The sequence below is a fragment of the Danio rerio genome, chromosome 11 (assembly GCF_052040795.2).
Source record: "Danio rerio strain M-AB ecotype USA chromosome 11, GRCz13ab, whole genome shotgun sequence".
Lineage (NCBI taxonomy): Eukaryota > Metazoa > Chordata > Actinopteri > Cypriniformes > Danionidae > Danio > Danio rerio.
This window is the reverse complement of record NC_141031.1, coordinates 13,312,176-13,334,471: the sequence shown is the minus strand read 5'-3', so window position 1 is coordinate 13,334,471 and position 22,296 is coordinate 13,312,176. Positions and strand designations below refer to the sequence as shown.

The 22,296-nt window shown below is 37.7% G+C and overlaps 1 protein-coding gene, 1 long non-coding RNA gene and 1 pseudogene across 3 annotated transcripts; 1 reads left to right on the top strand and 2 right to left on the bottom strand.

Moving 5' to 3' along the window:
* Positions 1-912: 912 nt before the first annotated feature.
* LOC147834752 (signal recognition particle RNA) lies at positions 913-1,191 on the bottom strand (annotated as a pseudogene).
* A 1,095-nt stretch (positions 1,192-2,286) lies between these two features.
* Positions 2,287-4,177, top strand: LOC141375068 (E3 ubiquitin-protein ligase RBBP6). 2 transcript variants are annotated; one of them, XM_087273424.1, is made up of 7 exons: positions 2,287-2,592; positions 2,794-2,893; positions 2,997-3,072; positions 3,308-3,396; positions 3,473-3,569; positions 3,673-3,812; positions 3,908-4,177. In XM_087273424.1, the coding sequence occupies exons 1-7, from the start codon at positions 2,433-2,435 to the stop codon at positions 4,077-4,079; spliced, it is 834 nt and encodes a 277-aa protein (XP_087129550.1). In that variant the 5' UTR covers positions 2,287-2,432; the 3' UTR covers positions 4,080-4,177. The 2 variants fall into 2 exon arrangements, with proteins under 2 accessions (XP_087129550.1, XP_087129551.1); XM_087273425.1 differs by lacking the exon at positions 3,473-3,569.
* A 6,162-nt stretch (positions 4,178-10,339) lies between these two features.
* Positions 10,340-20,951, bottom strand: LOC147834751 (uncharacterized). The gene is made up of 2 exons (XR_015502415.1): positions 20,719-20,951; positions 10,340-13,522 (listed from the first exon to the last, which is right to left on the bottom strand). It is a non-coding gene; the product is annotated as an uncharacterized LOC147834751 (long non-coding RNA).
* Positions 20,952-22,296: the final 1,345 nt, after the last annotated feature.

Genomic DNA, 22,296 nt, shown 5'->3' with positions numbered 1-22,296 from the left:
ATGCTTGTCATCCAGCTGCGGAGATTTCTTTGAAAAATGAGATAGTTTAAAAAAAAACAACGCGTACCAACGTGTTAACGTGTAAATTACTATAACGTGTTTGTTGCAGGCGTTTGGGCCCCAATGAACTTCCATAAGATCCAAACACAGGGATCCATCTGGGATGTTGAGGGAGGCTTGATATATGGCTTTATTATTCATCCACTAGAGATCGCTGTGATGATCAGATTCTCCTCAACTTTTCAAGCGTCGACTGAAGCATCAGCAAATCAGATCACTGTATGCAAATACACCAGCTCAGACAGAACCGATTGCAGACTTATTTCATTGGCTGATATTGCTATGATGATCGCGTGAGCCCTTAACTTCAAACACGCCCTCTGTCAAGCTTTACATTCTTGAATGGCCTGATATGATACATAATAATAATAATAACTCTAGGGGATTTAAAATGTTAAGTGAAACCTGAACACATCCATCCATGTCCGAACAGCCTAATTATGTGTTGTGTCACTAAATGAAGTGCTTATACTCAACAAAATATTTATTAAAAGTAAAAACTCCAAGTATAAGAGTGGTTTTATACTATTACCCATGGATGTTGAAAACAGTCCGATTTTGGCCTCCATGCGGTCATGAAATGGAGTCACTGAATTCCTACTGAAATTTCATATCTTCCAGAGAGAGGCGGTATCGTACCATAACCGTGTTGACAATCTGTAATTTGTGTCTTTGATGTTAACAAACAAACGCGAAGCCCCACAACTATTGAAAATATATTTAAAAAAATAATTTAAAGTGACCTGCACAAAAATAAATGACCTATTTATAATTAATTATTAATGTATTTTAGTAAATTATATTATCTATTGATTACTGTTTAAACATGTCACAGTAGTAAAATACAAACGCTAAAGTTTGTTTCTCCCTGCTTTACTCAGGCTGCACTGCAGTGTCTATTCTCAGATGCAATCCCACCACTGATCAGCTCGGGGGCTTTGACCTGCTCCTTCTCTGACTTGAACCGGTTCACCCCTCCTGACACGACCTAGGGGTCCCGAGCTCCCCCAGGAGCACCATATCGATACCTAACTTAGTGTGGACGCCTGATCGACATAGTCCACTGCAGTCCAGAAGCCCTGAGCTCAAGCAATCTGCAGCCTCATGCCCCATTCACACGGGGCTTCAGCATGAACGCTTGACTGAAGGCGTGTCTGAAGTTGGGGCTGAAGCGATCGTCATAGAAGCGTCAGGGGGAGCTTGGGACCACCAGGTCGTGTAATGAGGGGTGAACCGGCCCAGGTCGGAAACGAAGCAGGTCAAATCCCCCGTGCTGATCAGTAGTGGGATCACACCTGAGAATAGACACTGCAGTGCAGCCTGAGCGACACAGAGAGACGCAGACTTTTCTCCCAGGAGCACTTACACATACAAAATAAAGAGAAGAAATACTAATTAATCTCTTTCCCTAATTTTTTATTGTTCTGACCATTCTAGATTTATAGGGTCATCATAATTGCATTATAACAGGCTTCATTAGGCAGTAAATCTTTTGGACTCTTAAAATGTTCTTTTGATTATCAGAGACAATAAATATCACACACTTCTGATCACTTCTACATTCACTGTAATCCACTGCCACAATTACACACACACACACACACACACACACACACACACACACACACACACACACACACACACACACACACACACACACACACACAGACACATTGCTGTATAATAAAGCTTTGAACTAAACTTTGGATTTGGATGAGGCAACTTTAATATTTTATTGATTTTAACACATAATGAAGATCAAAGGCAATCATGAAGTGATTTACATTATAAACGCAGCAGGAAATGATGAGATTAGAGAGTTTTAAATCATTTTTAACACACGGAAATAAACTTTTGTAGAAAATAAATTTGAAGGTGCCTTTAAAAAGTGTTAAATTACTTTAAAAACGAAAAAACAAATCGCCAATAGGTGGCAGCAAGAGACCGCTTTAATCGAGTGAAGCTTTGAGTGATTCATTCAGCCACGAATTACTGATTCATTGACTCGTCCGACTCTTTACAAAGGCCAGAATCATTCGTGTACGGAAACGCTGCTGTATTTTATTCAGAGATGTCCAACTGTTCTGCTGTTTATTTAATTATTATCATAGTAATGATTTCACTATTATTTATGAGAAAATAACGCGGAAGTTTTTCAGCGCCTCGTCACGTGATTATCAGCATCCATGGCAACGGTTCTTTTTGTGTTGTTTTGAACTTCGCTCTGTCATTGGCATCTGATCTCGGCGTCCTTCGTGGCAACTGATTCCCAGATTATTGATATTATTGATTGTTGGATACATCGATTGATCCTCTGCTGCTCCCTTCATTCAGGTTTGAATCTTGTTATCACACTGTAGTTTGTATTCAGTATGTCTTGTGTTCATTACAGGTTTCAGAGTCGGCTCACCTACGACTCGCTCCAGTTTGAGGGCCTCAACATCACTGTGGGAGAGCTGAAGCGGCAGATCATGAGGCGCGAGAGGCTGAAGTTCTGCCAGCTGAAGATCAGCAAAGCCCAAACTGATGAAGGTGAGATGAGGAAAAGCCACTTAAACTATACTACACTAACATTAGATGTGTTATCAGACAGACTTGTAGAAGCTGACATGTGTTATCATGACTCTGATGGTGACATATAGTGATGTTCTGAGTGTTTTAAAATGCTAATGGCGCTCAAAGTATACCATGGTAAATGATTATTGCTATATTCAAACTTTATTTTGCTGTCAGAATACACAGATGATGATGCTCTCATCCCCAAAAACACGTCGGTCATCATCAGACGGGTCCCTGCGGCTGGACTGAAGTCCTCCAACAGAAGATTTGTTGGGTAAGTCATGTGAAATAAGCGCAACCATCCTCTGATAGATGTTATATCAAGAGTTTGAGTCTGTCTGTGGTGTTTTAGTCACACAAGCTCCTTTCTTTTGCAGACATCAAGCTGGATTATCAGCCAAATCTTCTCAAACAGGTGATTCTTCACTCCTCTCACTGGAGCAGCTGTTGAAGGTATTGAACAAATGATTAATTCACCCCACTGTGCTGCTCTGTATTGAACTGCAGTGTTTGCATTTGAGGTGTCATAATGACATGTAGTGCAGAATATCAATACGCAGTGTTTAGCAAACAACAATACACACAAACACACACACACAAACACACAGCTTCTTAGGGAGATTTGAGGGTGTTTATTTAGAGCAAATCAGTGAAATAAAATTCTAATGTGCAAATGCCTGTGAAACAGACTGAGAATCTAGCTGAGGCAAAGGCATCAGAGGAGGACAAGCTAAAAGCGGTGATGTACCAGTCCAGTCTGTGCTACTACTCCAGCAGGTGAGCGTTCAGACACTGACAGGTTTGGTTTGTGAGAAATGTTAGAGCTGATTCTCATGGTTCTGATGTTCATCAGTGAGGCCATGACACTGCTTGGGCTTCTTCCACCCAACTATGTCTGCTTTCACTGTGGGATCCCAGGACACCACATTAGGCACTGCCCCTCTAAAGGGGTAACTGGGTTTTCTAAGCTTATGGTTGCTGTGAACTTGAGCTCTTGTCTCCATCAGTCAGATTGTTTGCTCTGTCGTTTGACTGTCACTCATGAATTCACAGGGCAGCAGCTCTGCTCCGCACAAGCGCATCAGGAGGAGCACAGGAATTCCCAGCAGCTTCCTGTTGGAGGTGGACGACCCAAACCGAAAGGGAGTCATGATGGACGGCAGCGGCAAATACGTCATTCCCATCATAGACGCGTGAGTAAACTGTACTTGGCATTGCAGCATGTTCTATTGTTTGTGAAAATCTCACATTATGTCTGCTTGTGTGTGTTTGCACTCGATCTGTTCAGTGAGGCCTATGCTGCTGAGAAGAAAAAGAGGCCTTCCTTCTGCCAGACCAAGCCGCTGCCCTCCTCTACCTCAGCTGGTACAGCATCTTCAGTCCAGGACGCCAGAGGGAAACGTTCCCGCTCCCCATCTCCACCAGAGACGCACAACGACCAGAAGAGACCACGGCACTGAGAGACCTTCACCCAAGAGACCTGGAGCCGACGTGAGCACAGTGTATATATTGTACATAGTTTATGAATAAAACTGAATAAAGATTATAGCAGCATAAACTGTGGACTGGTTGACCTTCACACAATACAGAAACACAAAAGAAAATGATCAACACATTAAGATAGAAATGATGAACAAACATGCTGCGGGAGAACCAGTGTGCTGTCCTGCTCACAATCTAAAACTTTTAGTTAAAGTTTATTTCAGAGGTGCTTCAGGGAAACTTTTTCTTATGAAAGGCCAAAAACTAAACTCGTCTGAGGGTGGTGGGCTGGAGGTAAATCTACCAAACTGTAAAATTGTCAATGTAATTTCCTAATTTATTATTATTATTCATTATATAATTTACATGATTCACTGAATACTGTAATTTACAACATTTCAAATTCTTTAATTGTATTAATAATTATACATTTTATAATGAATGAAAGTCTTACAATAAAACATGAACAATCCCATCTATAACACTAAAAATACACTTTGCCTTCGCTTACTGATGTCTTCTGTAATGTCTGCTCTCCTTCAAGTGACTATTATTTAATTTGATTCATTCACAACATTTCATTGAAACGTTTAATTTCAGTTTGTTTATTTTTGTATCTCAACAGTTAAAAAACAAAGTTATGTTGTATTAGAAATGACAATCTCTGTTAAAGACTTTTCCCCCAAAACTCCCCATCATTCTCCCTCTCTTCTCAGATGGGATGGAGGGCCAAATCAAAGGTTACCGTGGATCCACTTTGGCCCACGGGCCCTAGTTTGGGCATCTCTGGTTTACACCGATGACATGCTCATCTAATCAATCCTGGCCAAACAAAATGTTGCAGCTCATCAGGGGCCTCATGTATCAACGCTGCGTACGCACAAAAACTTTGCGTACGCCAGGTTTCACGCTCAGAATCGCTCACGTTTGGATTTACTAACAATGAACTGAACGTGGGAATGTGCGCACCTTCACGGCAGCTTTCTGGCAGGCGTACGCACATTTTTTGTGCGTGTCTGTTTTATTTCCATTGGCGACTCCTAGAGGCAGTTGTGTTAAATTCCTCTCTACAAAGTGTCTGAGCCTTGCAATGGCAGCTGTATGAGACGGGTTCAGCAGGTATATAAGGTTTCCATACCATACATTTGACCAGCTAAACATTTAAGCACAATTTGCAGCAGTCGCCTGTTTTCCCAATGTAATCTGAGCGATCTACCGCACGCACATTGCTATAAAGACACTATCTGAACTGAAGATGAATTTGCATGTGTGAATCAGAAACATTTCCATTCAATAAATGTGCAAATAAAATATGATGCTTATTGATATGAACTTATTGATGATTCCTACTTGTCTTTCTCGTGATAAATAGTTGGCAAAATCTGATATGTAGCGGGGGAAAAAACAAGAAAGAGTTCATCAGAAGCTGGATTCGAGCCGAGTTCATGCTCGAACGTATCAATTCATGATCACATGAGTCTTACGAGCGCGCCACTGAGACTGTTCAGCATACTTCAACAGTTTACAGATATAAACCACACTATTTCTTTTTTTTTTTTAATGCACTCAGTGCGATATGTTCAGACCCGACTGTGTTAACCGCATCAGCTAAACTCTTCCACTCTATTTTTTTCTTTTGTTGTTAATTCCGGAGAACAAACTTGCAAATAACACCGCTTTTCTCCGGTCTACCTCCGAAAGCAGCACCTCCAATTCACATTCTGTTCAAAGTTTCTCTTTTTGCTTGATTTTGCCGTTGCTTTTTCGTTGGGTTTTGCCATTAGCATAGTCATTAGCATATTCATACGGGGGAGGAGGCAGGGAGGGGTTTTGTGCTCGTGCATGTTGCGCTCAGTTTCACGTTCATTCAGATGTACAAAAGAATATGCATGAGATTCGGCGTACGCAGTGTTTCATACATCTGAAATTTTTTCTGCGTACGCACATTTACAGCTTCGTGCGTACGCAATGTTTTAGTAAGATTTCCACGCAAGTCTTCGTACATGAGGCCCCTGGTCTTCAATGATCCCAAGAGAGCCCACGTCACACCTCTCTTACCTCTCCACTTACACTGGCTGTCAGCTGAAGGTTCAAAACATCTCCACTTGCTACTTGGTACACTTGCCCCTGTGTCCAGAAGTGAGCACTGCCTCTTAGAACCATCCCATCAAGGATTTGGGGGTGTTTAACCCTTCTGTGCTGTTGGTGAAGTTTTGGTCCACTCTGGGCTGATTTTGAGGCTTAATTTACCAACAACTTTCTCTGTGGTTCAGCAAATGGGATGATTTTTGGTGACAAATCTTGTTGACACATATTTTGGGAAAATACTTTTAGAATTTTTTAAAAACTCAACAATACACTCTGGGCAAATTTACCACCCTTTCATTGTGTTCATGGCTGTTTTTGCCCAAGTGATTTCCATTATTTTTAAATGCAACGTCATGACAGCGTATAATCATGCATTCTTGATTGTTGGTGGTTTTTCCTGTTGGGAAGAGGTAAGATTTGTGATTTTTGCTGGTGATCATCAGTTACAGTTCAAAAAAGCTTGATTTCTTGCTTTTATTTGGTGTTTAGTGAGTGTGTGAGGTTGTAAGAGAGACTTTTACACACATAAATTGATGTGTAGGAGAAAATACAAAATAGGCACCTCAGCTGTCAGAACATAGTAAACATAGTAAGTGTACTTATGCATGCACTCTATAAATTGCAGTTTTACTCCACAGAACTCCATATAAAAGTCAGACACGCTTTTGCACGGGGCAATGTGAAGGATTTAATGGTGCCAACTGATGATCAACAGTAAAAATGAAATTTGACCTCTTCCTAAGTGGGAACCCACTAACCAGAGTTGCTGCTGGTCAAAAGGAGACCCTAAGATAATTTTTACTGCGGTGCTTCAGCAGAGAAACAAAAACACACAAACATACGTATTTAAATGTGTATTCATTGATTATATATAAAAATATGCATATAAACACTCAACATTAAATGTTTCATAAAATAACAGTTTACGTAAAAATAAACACTGACATGTCTTCTGCAGAAGGATTCCTAATTGCAAACATTTACAAAGGTTGTCATAAAACCCTGTCTGAAGCTGTAGAGATAGACGGTCCTCGGTGCTGCATGCTATATCTGTAACGGTCAGCTGCTGGTGTCTCTGGAGTAGTGCTGGATCAGGCCACCTCATCTACTTTTATGACAAATTTCAGCACTGAACCTCCATGTACAATGCAGAAGAAAGAAAAAAACTCATGACACCATTACAGTTTTTTTACAATTGTTTTGCCACAAATTTCAAAACTCTGGTGTCAATTTTCAAAATTCACAACCATTGCTAAAATTGCACATTTTTGCAAAACCCTTAACTCTTTTTCAAATGCTTGGATAAAACACACACAAGTCAAAAATACGTTGTTCATTGACCTAAGATCACCTTTTCAATATAACACAATTAAACTTCAAATTGATCCCATTTCAAAATGCAACTCAAACATTACATATTTGACAGTTCTGTATGTATGTAAGAAAGCCCAATCACAGCAATATCAGGCCTGGATTCACATTGACAGAAGGTTCTTTCCAAGATTTATGACTTATGAAAACACCACTGTGATGTAGAGGAGAACCAAACCCACAAGACCAGAAAGATGGAAACCCAGATCCTAAAATAGAAATCTGATATATAGAAATATTTGCAAATTACATATGTGACATAATAGTTCATATGAATTTTACATATATAAAATATGTTATACATGTCAAAATATAGCCTTTTTTAAACTATAATAATTACTAATATGTACATAAGATCTATTATGTTATATATTTTACCCCTACAAATATATTACCTATAATTTGTATAGGTGTCCAAATGGCTGAATATGAACACACACACACACACACACACACAAAAAAAAAAAAAAAAAAAAAAAAAATATATATATATATATATATATATATATATGCCTGTGTGTGTGTGTGTGTGTGTGTATGATATGGCTGAAAAAAATGTAAACAGTGACTTTTGCATTCATTCATTTTCTTGTCGGCTTAGTCCCTTTATTAATCCGGGGTCACCACAGCAGAATGAACCACCAACTTATCCAGCAAGTTTTTACGCAGCGGATGCCCTTCCAGGCACAACCCATCTCTGGGAAACATTCACACACACACTCATACACTACAGACAATTTTGCTTACCCAATTCACCTGTACCACATGTCTTTGGACTGTGGGGGAAACCGGAGCACCAGTAGGAAACCCACGCGAATGCAGGGAGGACATGCAAAACACCAACTGAGCCGAGGTTCGAACCAGCAACCCAGCAACTTTCTTGCTGGGAGGCAACAGCACTACCTACTGTACCACTGCCTCGCCGATTTTTGCACTATTTTGACAAATTATTGACTATTATGACATGTTATAATAATGTAATTTGCACATGTTGCCATATATCAGCTTTCTATATGGGGATGTGCAGTGAGGAAAACATTACAGTAAACCTACATTATGATGGAATGAATAAAACTAGATCAGTATATCCACTGTCTGCACCGTTCCCTCTACACTTATGTATAAACCATCATGAAACCTGTATCATATATTTTAAACAACAATATTTAATGATTGTTAATGATTGTTTATTGAAACAATGTACATTTTGTGTGCTGGTGATCTAAAGTTGTGTTCCTGTAGTATTTGTATGATAATAGGATTATGTGAACCAATGATCCTGCTAATGCAAGACTTCCTTAAGGAAATGAATGCAGCATGCAGAGTTTTGAATACTGGAGAGTTTGTGTTAAAAGTAGTGACTGTTTAGTGTTTTGTGTCTAAGAGTTTTGAAAATTGACATCAGGGTTCTAATATTTGTGGCAAAATGATTGAAAAATACTGTAAGAGAACGGTAGTCAAGCACTTTTCATAATGTATTTGAATTACTTCATAATATGGAGTTAATTCAAGCCTTTCTGCAATGATGAGTCACACACAATGTCATTACAAAGTTCCTGTGCGCACACAGACACACACACATATGCGTTTTAAAGCTGATTTATACTTCTGCATCAAGTTTACGTGTATGGAGTATGGACACTGACGCTGACCTCTCAAAAAATAAAACTATATATCACGACAATGCGTATCGCAAACTCTGTGAATGGTCGGCTTGGTAGAGCTGAGATGTGTGGTCAGGGCTGAGAGCCATGGGAGAGTGTTTACAGGTGTTGAATCTGGTGAAGGAGCTCCATATGGAAACTTTTGTTTTGTGTTTACCTTATGATTAAAGTTGTTGCACATTCCCTGGTTCCCGACTATGAATGAGTGAGTTTGAGCTACAGTATGTTGCATTAACAAGAAGAAACTCAACACAAAGGACCATTGAAAACCTGCTGTCAGCTAGCATTTTGGAAGTGTTATTGGAGAGCAACACTAACAGAACACAGAAGTTTAAGTGCATGGCTTCACGCAAGGCATGTGCCATAGGTCACGGTGATAACTTGTTGCAGAAGTATAAATCAGCCTGAACTTTTCACTGTTTTTGACAGAAATGTGACAGTGAAACCCCTATATGACTGTTCATGTCTGTACATGATAAATGATTCTGTGTGCCTTATAGTAGGGGAGAGCGGGGACGAAAGTAACAGTGGACGAAAGTAACAAAGGCCAGATAACATTGGCTTTCCAGGCTATGACAGCATATTCAGCCCGTAACTGTAACAGCAGGGCAGGAGTGGGACTTCTTTTCAGCCCTGCAGTTTCAAGCCTTTGACCGGCCCACCTCTGTTCACGACTGACTATATTAAAATAAGGTCATTTGCAATTCAGTTTCTAAAGACACTATCATGTCTTTTTCAAGGAAACAGCTGCATTAGAACTTCAAATGTTTTTCATAAATATGAGAAGATTAAAGGGTAGCTAAATCTCCAAAGCTATACTTTAAACATCACATTGGCCCTTCCTGCAATATCTGACAATATATTCTGTGCAAAATTATTTATAGATATGCTGTCTTTTGTAACGGTGGTCACACAAAAAATCTAAATAAAATATGTACACCCACATAAGTAACCCAAACAGTATTATATTGTCCTCCTAACACTAAAAATGAAATAATAATAATAAAAATAACACTTTACTCAGGAGAGGTTAGAGCAGCAGCATCACAACACAACATGCTGACCATGTCGTGTTCGGTTCCTTTTCTTTCAATCAGCAATCGAGTCAGTGGGTCTTGATTTCAAAAGTTGGATTTATTGCCAGACAATAAAAACGAGAGGCTAACAGACAAACAAATGTCTCTCCATGAACCTCTGCCTCTCTGTGTCCCTGTCTTGCTTTTATACATGTAGTGTTGCAGACTTTTCCCACAGATATGGTCTTGTGCTGTGAACCTGCTATATTTTTGGCTGTGCCTTTTGAACTCAGGTATATTCTTGGCTGTTTGCCCTTTAGGTGCTGGTTTAAAGTTTACATGTACTCAGCTAACTACTAGGCTTGCTCTTACTGTTATACATTCACTTCACACTTATTTGTACACATATTAATATGATTATACAGAATAACATGTTCATTGCATATGTTAAACAATATATGTTTACTTGCACACTTGCACACAATTGGAGATATTTACTGCATATTCACTGCACACTTTACCCAATATATGTTCACTGCACACTATTAGAGAGAAGATCAAATCCTTAACATACAAATATATGTTCACTGCACACTATTGGAGACAAGATTACAATTTCTCCGTCATATTCCCTCCTCTTAAGACTTTTTCTGAAGTCTTAATATTATTGTTTTTTACCCATAGTGCAATTTCACAATCCGGTTCCCTTAGTTACCACTATCTAGTGACTGATATTAGCCACATAATAGTTACCAATTGACCAGATTATGCTACCGCACTGTGGCAGAAGTAGAAGCCAAACATCTACCCCTACTGTTGACATAGGGATAGTAAAAGACTTCTTCCTCTGTTTTTTCTGTTTCATAGAAAATAGTGTTTAAAGCATGAGCGTGCAATTGGTTCAGCACTTGCCTGTGGGTGTCACAGTTATGTAGAATACAATACTATATATAGATATTGTTATCATTAATCTTTTACACACATAATATATCTCACACAATAATCACAAACATCAAAAGTAGTTGCCCATCACAACGTGTTCCTCTTCAGCCCAGATACTTTGCGCATCGTTGAGGGCTTCCCTTGGGGTAGAGGTTCTAGCACTTACACCCAGGGTATGAATCATTTGTATTCCTTTTCTTCGTCTGAGCTTTCAGACTCTTCAGAACTTGTTGATATTTGAGTTTGCCATTTAAGTTGATCTGCCCAGTGCCCAGACTGTCCATAATGGTCATTTACAAGCATCATTTTCCCACTTCCGTGATATTGTAGCATTTCCATTTGCTTTGTTGAAGCTTTGACAATTAATGATTTTAATAATGGCAGTACACAACAAAATAATAATGCTCCTATTAATATTGCCACACCTAAAAACATTCCCATTTTAGCTAGCCAGGCTCCCCATGCTCCTAGTTTCAGATCAAACCAGTCCCACATTTTTTCATCTCTCCCCGCATTTGTAGCCATCTCTACCTGTAATTCTTTGAGTTTTGTCATAGCTTTTGTAAACGTACCTTCTGGCGCTGTATTATTTGGTATATAAGTGCAACACTGGTCGCCAAAGAGCACACATACGCCCGATTTATCCGCTAACATCCAATTAAGCGCTAATCTATTTTGCCATGTCATTCTACTAGTTGCATCTAATTGTTCCCCCAATGACATTAATGCTTCATTTGTGTGATTAATAAATCTTTGTTGGTTGTAGTAAATGTAATTTATCCATTCTGTGTTTTTGTTTTGTGATATCCAAATAAGTATTGATTCAATTCCTGATTTAACCTCATTTCTTGCTTTGAATTGATCTGGTATACCTCGTGGCTGACCTATGGAATCTATGTATACTGTAGGGTCTGGTTTATAACTTCTTTTAACTCTATAATTAATTGTGTCACTTTCACCTATTGTAGATTCAGTATCCCAATTTATAACTTGTATTTCTTGTATTATACGTACTCTAGTACAGGTACCAGTCCATCCTAAGGGTAAAGAAGGTAACAGCTTTCTATTCCCACACATCCAAAAGAAGTCTGCTAGTGCTAGCGTTTGATCCTTATATCTATCTATATCAGGTAAAGCTATAGTTTGATTTTCACAATTTTTTGCTGGCTCTATTATCTTTCCATGTTTTGTTCCTGTTGCTCGAAATGATGACGCAAATGGTGGATCGTCATAATTTCTAAGAGTTTTTTGTGGATCAAGATTCCAAATTACACTACATTTTCCTTTAAATTTGCCAACATCTACTACTCCTGAAGGTTTAACAAAACATTCATATTCTTTTGTGTAATCAATAGAAAACCATAGAGGAATTTCTACTTGAATATTTTTCACTTTTAAATTTTCATTAATGCCAAAGCTTCTACATTTAGATTTCAAACGTCCAACATGTCTAAATAAAGTTTTTAGTGTTGAGTGGCTTAAGTAACCCAAACATTCAGCTGGACAGAAAAGTCTCAAGTCTTGTTCCATATGACAGAAATCTCTGTTAAATTCAGCACAATGTTCATAAGTGAAAGGATTTGGGACCACAACCACTTGACTCATTGGAGTTTTTGTACAGAAAAGGCAGTTCTCTTTGCTAATTTCTGATGCTGTGAAAGAAGCCCATTGAAACCATTGATTACTCTGTGCTGTTTCCAAAAGTATGTCTAGTTCTGTGTGTTCCTCGTGAATGACGTACAAGTTATCAACATCCCTTCGCTGTTTTCCATATTCTTCTAGTGGCAGTTCACTTGTATTGGCACTACTACTTTCATTCCTTAGTGACTGCAGTGTGGTCCGCATGGAAGTGTAATTGGGCCTTTGAGTTATGCTTCCTGTATCTGAGATGTTTCTCATAAGTTGGAGGTCGTCATTGAGAGTGGTTGGATTTTGAGTTATATTGTTTCTAGTGGCTTGATTTTGTGGCATGTATATGATGCTTAGACATATTATCATAGTCACTTGTCTAATAGTTTTATTCATCATTCTCTGCCACATTTTGCTCACCATCACTCTCTGCTGTGGGCTTTTCTGGGCTGGCAGTTTCCCGCTGGTGGTCTCCTGCTGTCACTTTCTCCTTTGGAACCCTCGTGCAGTGGTTTAGATGGTACCACGTTGTACTCCCCTCCACTTGAATTGAAGTTGGGGTGGCTCTCACAACTCGATATGGTCCTTCCCGTCTTGGCTCATTCCACTTTCTCCGGAACACCTTTAGATACACCTGATCACCTGGCACCACCGGTCCTGGCGTTTCTCCCTTCTCAGGTGGCTGTCGCCTGGTTTCCTGGACATAAATAGCTTTGTGTATTGCAGTTAGTTTCTTCATATATGATTTTAATTCCATTTGTAATTGTTCTAGTGGTGGTCCTTTATAGGGCCCTCTACAAAAAGGTGCAGGCATAGGCCGGCCTGTTAGCATTTCATGCGGTGTTAGATGTGTGTTTCTATTAGTTTGCATGCGGTAACTCATTAAAGCAAGAGGCAAAGCATCCACCCAGTTAAGTTTAGTACTGGCACAGATTTTGTTAAGTTTAGCTTTTAAGGTTCCATTGACTCTTTCAACAATTCCTTGTGATTGTGGATGATAAATACATCCTAGTCTTTGCTTTATTCTTAAATGTTGTAATACTTGTTTGAAAGTTTTTTGGACAAATGCTGATCCATTATCTGAACTAATTTCTGATGGTATTCCAAATCTAGGTATTACTTCCCTAGTTAAAAATTTAATAACTGTTCCTGCTCCCAGATCTGCTGATGGTACTGCTTCCACCCACCTACTGAACCTATCAATTATCACAAGCATGTATCTTTTGCCTTGGACTCGTTTTATCATATCTACGTAATCCATTACCAAATGTTTAAATGGTCCTTCAGGTACTGGTATATGGCCTATAGGTGTTGCTGTTCCTTTTCTCACATTATATTTAGCGCAAATTTCACATGAGGACAAAAACTCACCAACCATTGCATGTAAATAAGGAGACCAATATCCTTGTTGTTTGATTTTTTTTATTACTTCTCCTTTTGCACAGTGATCAAAACCATGTGCATCTGATATTAAAATATTTAGAAGTGCTGTTGGTGCAACAATTTGCCCTTCATGTGTACGCCAAATATCGTGTGAGTCTTTTTTAGCCCCCCTTTGATGCCACATTGATTGTTCATAGGGACCTGCTTGTTGTTGTATTCGTACAATATCATCTAATTGAGGTTGTGGCTCTATTAGCACTACTGGGGTTAGAACTGCTACTTCACACCCTGATGCTTTTTTAGCTTCTAAATCTGCCATGTTATTTCCTTTTATGACAAAGTCATTTCCTTTTTTATGTGCTTGACACTTTATTATTGCCAATCGTTTTGGTTGCATCATTGCTGAAATTAATTCACTTATTTGTTCTGCATGTTGGATAGGAGACCCATCAGTTTTCTTAAAGCCTCGTTGTTTCCATACTGCTCCGAATAAGTGACATACACCATGTGCATATGCTGAATCTGTATAAATATTTGCAGTAAGTCCCTTTGCTAATTGGCAAGCAGTAGTAAGCGCTTTTAATTCTGCTAATTGAGCAGAGCATGGTTGAACACAATGATGAGATATTACTGATACAAATTCTTCCTTCTCTTTTTTGACTACTGCATATCCTGTATGGATTCCTAAATGGTCCCTAAAACTTGAACCATCTACAAAATAAGTTACTTCTGCCTCAGGAAGGGGTATAGATTCAAGATCTGGTCTTAATCTAGTAAATGTTAATGAATTTGCCACACAGTCGTGTGGTTCTCCTTCAAATGCTAATGGAATTAATTCAGCTGGATTAACTGTTTTACATCGCTTAATAGTTACATCTGGATATGTTAATAGAGTTGAATAAGCTAAAATGCGAGCTTGAGTTAAAACAAATTTTCCTTGTTCTATTAACTCTACAGTTTTATGGTGAGTATAAATTGTGACTGGATAACCCATGGTTATTGATGATGCTTTTTCATAAGCATAATGAATTGCTGCGAGACCTTGTTGATAGCATGGTGGAAAACCTTGAGCTGTATTATCAAGTTTAGTGCTATAGTATGCTATAGGCTGCTTTTTTCTTCCGCTACAAGTTTCTTGCATTAGTACAGCTGATGCGTAACCATCCATTCTATTTGCTACATACAAAGAAAATTCTTTAGAGTAATCAGGATTTCCTAATGCTGGTGTTTTTTGTAATTCTTTTTTTATTGTTTCAAATGCTATCCTTGCATCTGTATTCCATGTTAATGAGTTTTTTAAGTTTTGTAATCCTGCTTGTTTCATAAGCTCTCTTAGTGGTGCTGTTTTTATTGCATAGTCCTCTACCCAGTCTGAACTAAAACCTGTCATTCCTAAAAAAGTCATCATTTGTCCTACTGTTTGGGGTAATGGTGTTTTACTTATTCCTTCCAACTGAGCTGGAGCTATAGCTCGTGTACCAAAGGCAATCAATCGTCCCAAATATTCAACCTGAGGTTGACAGTACTGCATTTTGTTTTTAGATACTTTATGACCTCCTTGTGCCAACTTAGTGAGGACTTTAATTGAATCTTTATGACATTGTTCTAATGAAGGAGAGCAGATGATTAAGTCATCTACATATTGTAACAGAGTACTGTCCATTACAAGATCCTCCAAATCTTCTTTAAGAATTTGGTTGAATACATGTGGCGAATGCTTGAACCCCTGGGGCATTCTGGTGTAAGTATATTGTTTACCCCCATATGTGAAAGCAAACAAGTACCTACTTTCTTTTGCTAATGGCACACTGAAATAGGCTGAACAAAGGTCAATCACTGTGAAATATTTAGCATTAGGAGGGACATTTGTCAAGAGTGTATGTGGGTTAGGAACTTCAGCTGGAAAATCCTCTACAATGTCATTAATTGCCCTTAAATCATGAACCAGACGCCATCTGTTTTTATCTGCTTTAATTACAGGCATTATCGGAGTGTTACAATAACTGGTTGTTTCTTCTAATACACCTGCTTTTAATAAACCCTCAATAGTGTTTTTGATTCCTAATTCTGCCTCAGGCCGCAATGGATATTGTGCTTTTCTGGGCAGTTGGGTATTTGGTTTAATTTGAACTCTTACTGGATTTGCTGATTTTATCAAGCCAACATCATTATCATATAAAGACCATAATTCTGGTGGCACTTGGCATTCCATTTCTTTAAACATTTCAGTTTCTAAGTCATTTATTAATTCTGATGTTGTACTCATTTGTGTTATTTTGTCTTGTCCGATAATAACTTCTTGGGGAATTCCCATCAAATTGGTTGTACACACAATTTTGATATAATTTTCATCATCTGACTGAAAGATTAGTGGATTTTCTGTTGATACCCATTTGCTCTGTTCTGCCTTTTTTACCATTTGTCCCAAATCTTTTGTTTTCCAGTTATTTCCAACATATATAGCTATATGTGGAACTGAATCTGTAACATTAAACCATTTTTCAGCAAATTTATTTTTTACTATGGTTAGAGCTGCTCCTTGCTTACCTAATATGATGTGTTGTGAGATCATTTCAATTTTTTGCCCTTCTGTCTCTTTCTGCCATTGCTGTTCTATGTCTGGATTTCTTTCAGAATCATAAACCATTGTGCAATGGAAACCTGATTTTGGTATCTGTGCTTCATCAATTTGTGCTTCAATGTATTTTCCCCATTTATTTATTGTTTGTTTTACATCATTTTCTATTTGTCCTATCCAATACACATTAGCTTTTGGTTCGGTAATTACCATTTGATTTTCAATTCCTTTTGCATCTATATACACTCCATCTGAAGTACACCAAATATGTAGTCCTAATTTACATAATGCATCTCTTCCTAGCAAATTGACAGGAGTTTGACTTGATACTAGAATGGGTAGCGTCACACTTTGATTTTTAGTTTGGATACAAACTGGAGTAGTCATTGGAATTAATTGAACTTTTCCCGAGAATCCTATTGTCTTTGCATATTTACCAGACAGGGGAAGATGTGACGCATAATTTGAATTAACAGAAGTGTAAACAGCTCCAGTATCAAGGAGCATTGGTATTGTTTTTCCCTCTATTTTAATTGGTAGCATAGGTTCTTCGTTAGCATTAGTTGTTAACATTGGAAGCTGATTATCCCCTATAGGATTCTCTGGGCATCTTCAATATCCCTTATTGGGTCCTCTCCAAGGATTAACTGGACCTTGGTTAGGATTTGGATATGTTTGATGCCAAGTTACCTCCCTTCCACCCCGAGGAAACTGCTCCCATGGATTGGTGGGACAGTCTTTTTTGGTGTGTCCTGATAATCCGCAACCCCAACACATGCCTGTAGGTGTCACATAGGCTTTGCCATTCCCTCTTTGCTCTCTGGGTCTTTTTCTCCAGGTCGCGGCTGCTGGCTGTTGGGTATAAATGTTTATTATGGGTGGAGTCATTTGGGTATTAGCTGGATGTTTAGCTTGTGAGGCAGACTGCATAGCTGGTGCTGGAGCTGTAACTGGAGCCATCATTGTTAGTGGTTCCCCCTCCTCTGTCTCTACAAGAGCTTGGATCTTTTTCTTGTTCTTTTTAGTCAGTTCATCAAGTTGCAATTGAGCTAATTTTCTTTGCAGCTCACTTTCTTGCTTTTTGAGTTTTTGTTCATTTTTCCTGTACTGCTCAACTGCATGTGCCACATAATCACAAAACTCTTTGTGAGATTTAGAGTTTAACCCCACCACATCTTCTAACCTGCTCTTCACTGAGGAAGGCATAGAGTCAATTATGGCTTGTCGAAACAATGTAGCCATTATAGGGTCTCTTTCAGGATCAATTTCAGTGTCATGTTTCCATTGTCGTGAATGTCTCTGAACATACGTTATTGGATTCTCTGTTTCCCCCAACTGATCACCTCTTAACATATTAGGGTCCAGTCTTAGTGGATACTCTGCACGCAGTGCCTGCCACACTGCTGGACGGAAGGCATCAAAAATAGTCCCATCCATCTGTTGAGAGTTCACAGCCCTGTCAAGGTTAGAAGCGTGAAGGATTTCATCCATCTTTGCTCCTCCTACAGTCTTTGCAAGAAGAGATTTAATGTCTCCCAAAGAAATCAATTTTCCAACTGATTCCTCTTCAAATACCCTTATCCACTTTGCTGCCCCCTCATGGATGTTTGGGAGCCTAGCAATCAAACCCTCCAAATCCAATGTAGGCCAAGGGACATACTGTGCTTGTGCACCTTTTATTAAAATTGGGCATTGTTTAAATGGCCTAAGCCTGTTCCCCCTTTCCCAGTTTCCTGTATCAAGTATTGACTCCTCCCAATCTTCTTCCTCATCTGAACTGAATAACAATCTCCTTTTTTGTTTTACTTTGTCATATGTGTCTTTTAACAGTTTTTCAGTTTCTCCAATTGTACTTCCCACGTCAATATCTTTAATTCCACCCCATGCTCCCCTTTCCTTATTATATGATTTTGTCTGCTCTTTTGGCTCCCTATAGTCTAATTTGTCCTCACACTGTTTATTCATTTGTTCTAATGCTTCACGGGCCTGTTTATAACAATCCAAGGGTGCATATGCCCCTTTATTTTGCTTATTTGCTGATCGTTTTGATTTTATGCTTGCCCCTAATTGTTTTTCCTCCATTTCCATCTCTCCTTCCATTTTAAGTTCTCCTGACACCTCCATGAGCCCTTTAAGCATAGGGAATTGCCCTTCAGCTTGTAAATAAGGTGGAGGGCTATTAAACATTTGCTCTTTAGCAGTGGTTTCTTTGTCAGCCTCTTTCAGCATTTTTCTTGCCTTTTTAATATTTCTTAAATTATCTTCTCCTTCTTTTTTGAACATGTTTAACACTTCTCTCTCTTTTGCTCTTTTTTCATCTCGTTTTTGTCTCCTTCTGCTACTACCTTTTCTTTTATAATTTTTTATTAGAGTATCCATTTCTTCACATAATGCTACATCAAAAGTTCCACCTTGTGGCCAGATTGTCATCATATTTTTAGTTCTAAGTTGCCACTTTTTTGAATATTTATCAATAAGCTCTTTACACAATGGATACTTTGATCCTAGTATTTCTACTGGAGAGCTTGCCATTGCTATCTTCTTTATTTGTAAACTATTATGTGTCTTTATTTTGTTATTTTTTATTTATTCGTTTTATCACTTGATTGTTGTTCTTCTTATTATTATAATTATTTTTATTATTATTATAATTAAAACTTTGTTTTTATTATTTGTATTTGACTTTAATCAATTTTCTTTTTCCACTTGTTTGGTATCTAAATTTTATTTATTTATTTATTTTTATTTATTTATATATTTTTTTTTATTTATTATTATTATTTATTAGTAGTATTATTTTTTTCTTTTTACTTATTTGTTTATTTATTCTTTAAATAAGTAGTTTAAATTTTATATAATTTGTACGTCTAATTAATTTTTATTTTCTATTTATTATTATTTTTTTTATTATTATTATTTTTATTTATTTATTGAGTTTTTATTATTGTGACTTCTTTTTTTTCTTGTTTAAACAGTAATCAATATTAATTTTTTATCCTTCTATTTTATCCTTTATTTATTTTAGTCATGTTATGTTTATTTATTTATTTATTTATTTTGATTGTTAATTTATTTATTTAATTTTTATATTTATTTTTATTTTATTATTATTGTTTTACCCTCACTTTTATTTTAAATTTTAATTGCTGCAGCACAAGCCTAATTATTATTATTATTATTACTTTTTTGTTTTAACTAGTTAACTTTTCCATTTATTCTACTTAGTTTTCCCAAGTCTTTCCTCAATTTTTATTCACAATTCTTTCTTCAAACATTCATTCACTTCAATGCTTTATTGCATACACACTTCTAAAAACATTCACTCCTCTACCCCCCTTATCCTATGGGGTTCATAAAATATTTTATCACACACTTTTTAAAGCATTTACTTTTCTACCCCCCTTATCCTATGGGGTTCATGTATTAACCTTATTCAATACCGCAATCTCACGGACACAGAGCCCAACACACACAGGCTTTCAACACTTTCCTAAGTGACCTGTTACTTCTGCTTCCAATCTCTACTGCTCTACAGTAAAAATAGCATTTTCCAGGATTTTTGCCTTTTTTCCCCCAGCCTCCTGAATCATAATATTTATTATTATTAAAACAGAACGGGTACTCCGAGGTCTTTGCGCGCTTCTCTCTACTTTATTAATCTGTTTTAACTTATTAATCGTCACAATCTATTAAGATTTTATCCTTACTTCCTTCACAAATCTTTAATATAAGTAACAATTAGTTGTTAATGTCTTATCTTTATCCTCAAGGCCCTCTTAAAGCAAGACACAGATTGTTGCATGCAACATTTTCTTCTGAAATCAAAACCCTTTTTTAAACGTATTAATTATTTAAGTTTGGAAGAGCACTTTGAGTGTTTTTACCCTCACAAGCAGAGTCCGTCGAGCCACACAATTTTTCATTAAATAAGCAAAAAATTGCTTACCTTTTTTCACAGTGGCCACTGCAATTGTGTCGCCCGCATCAGACTCCGCCAGCGAGGTCCCCACTCCGTTGCTCCTAGCCAAATCACGTCGGGGTCACCAATTTGTCGTGTTCGGTTCCTTTTCTTTCAATCAGCAATCGAGTCAGTGGGTCTTGATTTCAAAAGTTGGATTTATTGCCAGACAATAAAAACGAGAGGCTAACAGACAAACAAATGTCTCTCCATGAACCTCTGCCTCTCTGTGTCCCTGTCTTGCTTTTATACATGTAGTGTTGCAGACTTTTCCCACAGATATGGTCTTGTGCTGTGAACCTGCTATATTTTTGGCTGTGCCTTTTGAACTCAGGTATATTCTTGGCTGTTTGCCCTTTAGGTGCTGGTTTAAAGTTTACATGTACTCAGCTAACTACTAGGCTTGCTCTTACTGTTATACATTCACTTCACACTTATTTGTACACATATTAATATGATTATACAGAATAACATGTTCATTGCATATGTTAAACAATATATGTTTACTTGCACACTTGCACACAATTGGAGATATTTACTGCATATTCACTGCACACTTTACCCAATATATGTTCACTGCACACTATTAGAGAGAAGATCAAATCCTTAACATACAAATATATGTTCACTGCACACTATTGGAGACAAGATTACAATTTCTCCGTCAACCACTGGACCACAATGTAGCTGTTATGTTGGTGCGTTTGGAAGAATAAATAAATATTGCGCTGGTATCTGCAAGACTCTTTTAACCACAGTATTACTTTCTATTGAAGGCTTAATCTTTTCACCCCTTTTTTATATTTCTGATCAAGTTATGTCAGATTTATTACTGTAGTGAATCATCTGATTTTCATTGAGCAGGTGTAATATTCAATAATATTAATTATTCAAATTCTTTTTTTCACTAAGGTGCCGCTGTTTAAGGTCGAATGCTAAATGATCATCATTAACCTGCCGGCTGCGTTTTGCTGCCTGCGAGAAAATAAATAAAAAGAGTGAGGCTATGTGGTATGTTTATTAAGTATACCTGCTCCTTTAAATTTCTAAGAAAGCTTAAGTTTTTTAATTTTCTGTTCTGCACCCGCCTCCTCCTTTTCTGTACTGACTGCACATGGGAGAGGTGGGTGTCTGCAGCTCTAATTGATCTTAAATCATATTTACTTGACTTTTGAAGCCAGTTTTTATGTTTCAATATTATGTATAACTTTCTTTTTCACATATTTCACATAGTTCGTTATTTTTGTGTTTTCACTTTAATTGAGGTTTTGATTTATATTTGTCTGATTGAAGCATGTAAAAGTGATGAGGGCGAAGACACACTGTAAAATCTGTGCTTTTGTTTACATCAGGAGTGATTAAAGAGCCGTCACAACTGCTGATACCTGTCTGGTTATTCCCACAATAAAAAGAAAACACAATGCAGAACCCTTGATGGAGCTGCCAAATATCAGATGATGGGTTCAAAGTAACAATGTGTAAATTATGTTTAAAGTGAAATTCATTCAATCATTCATTTTCATTTCGGCTTAGTCCCTTTATTAATCGGGTGTCACCACAGCGGAA

What these genes read in the sequence shown, in the direction of transcription:
- LOC141375068 (XM_087273424.1), top strand. Translation starts at nt 2,433, where the DNA reads ATGTCTTGTGTTCATTACAGGTTTCAGAGTCGGCTCACCTACGACTCG. An exon ending in CTGTGCTACTACTCCAGCAG is followed by an intron (nt 3,397 to 3,472) that starts GTGAGCGTTCAG and finishes GATGTTCATCAG; the next exon opens with TGAGGCCATGACACTGCTTG. An exon ending in GTCATTCCCATCATAGACGC is followed by an intron (nt 3,813 to 3,907) that starts GTGAGTAAACTG and finishes CGATCTGTTCAG; the next exon opens with TGAGGCCTATGCTGCTGAGA.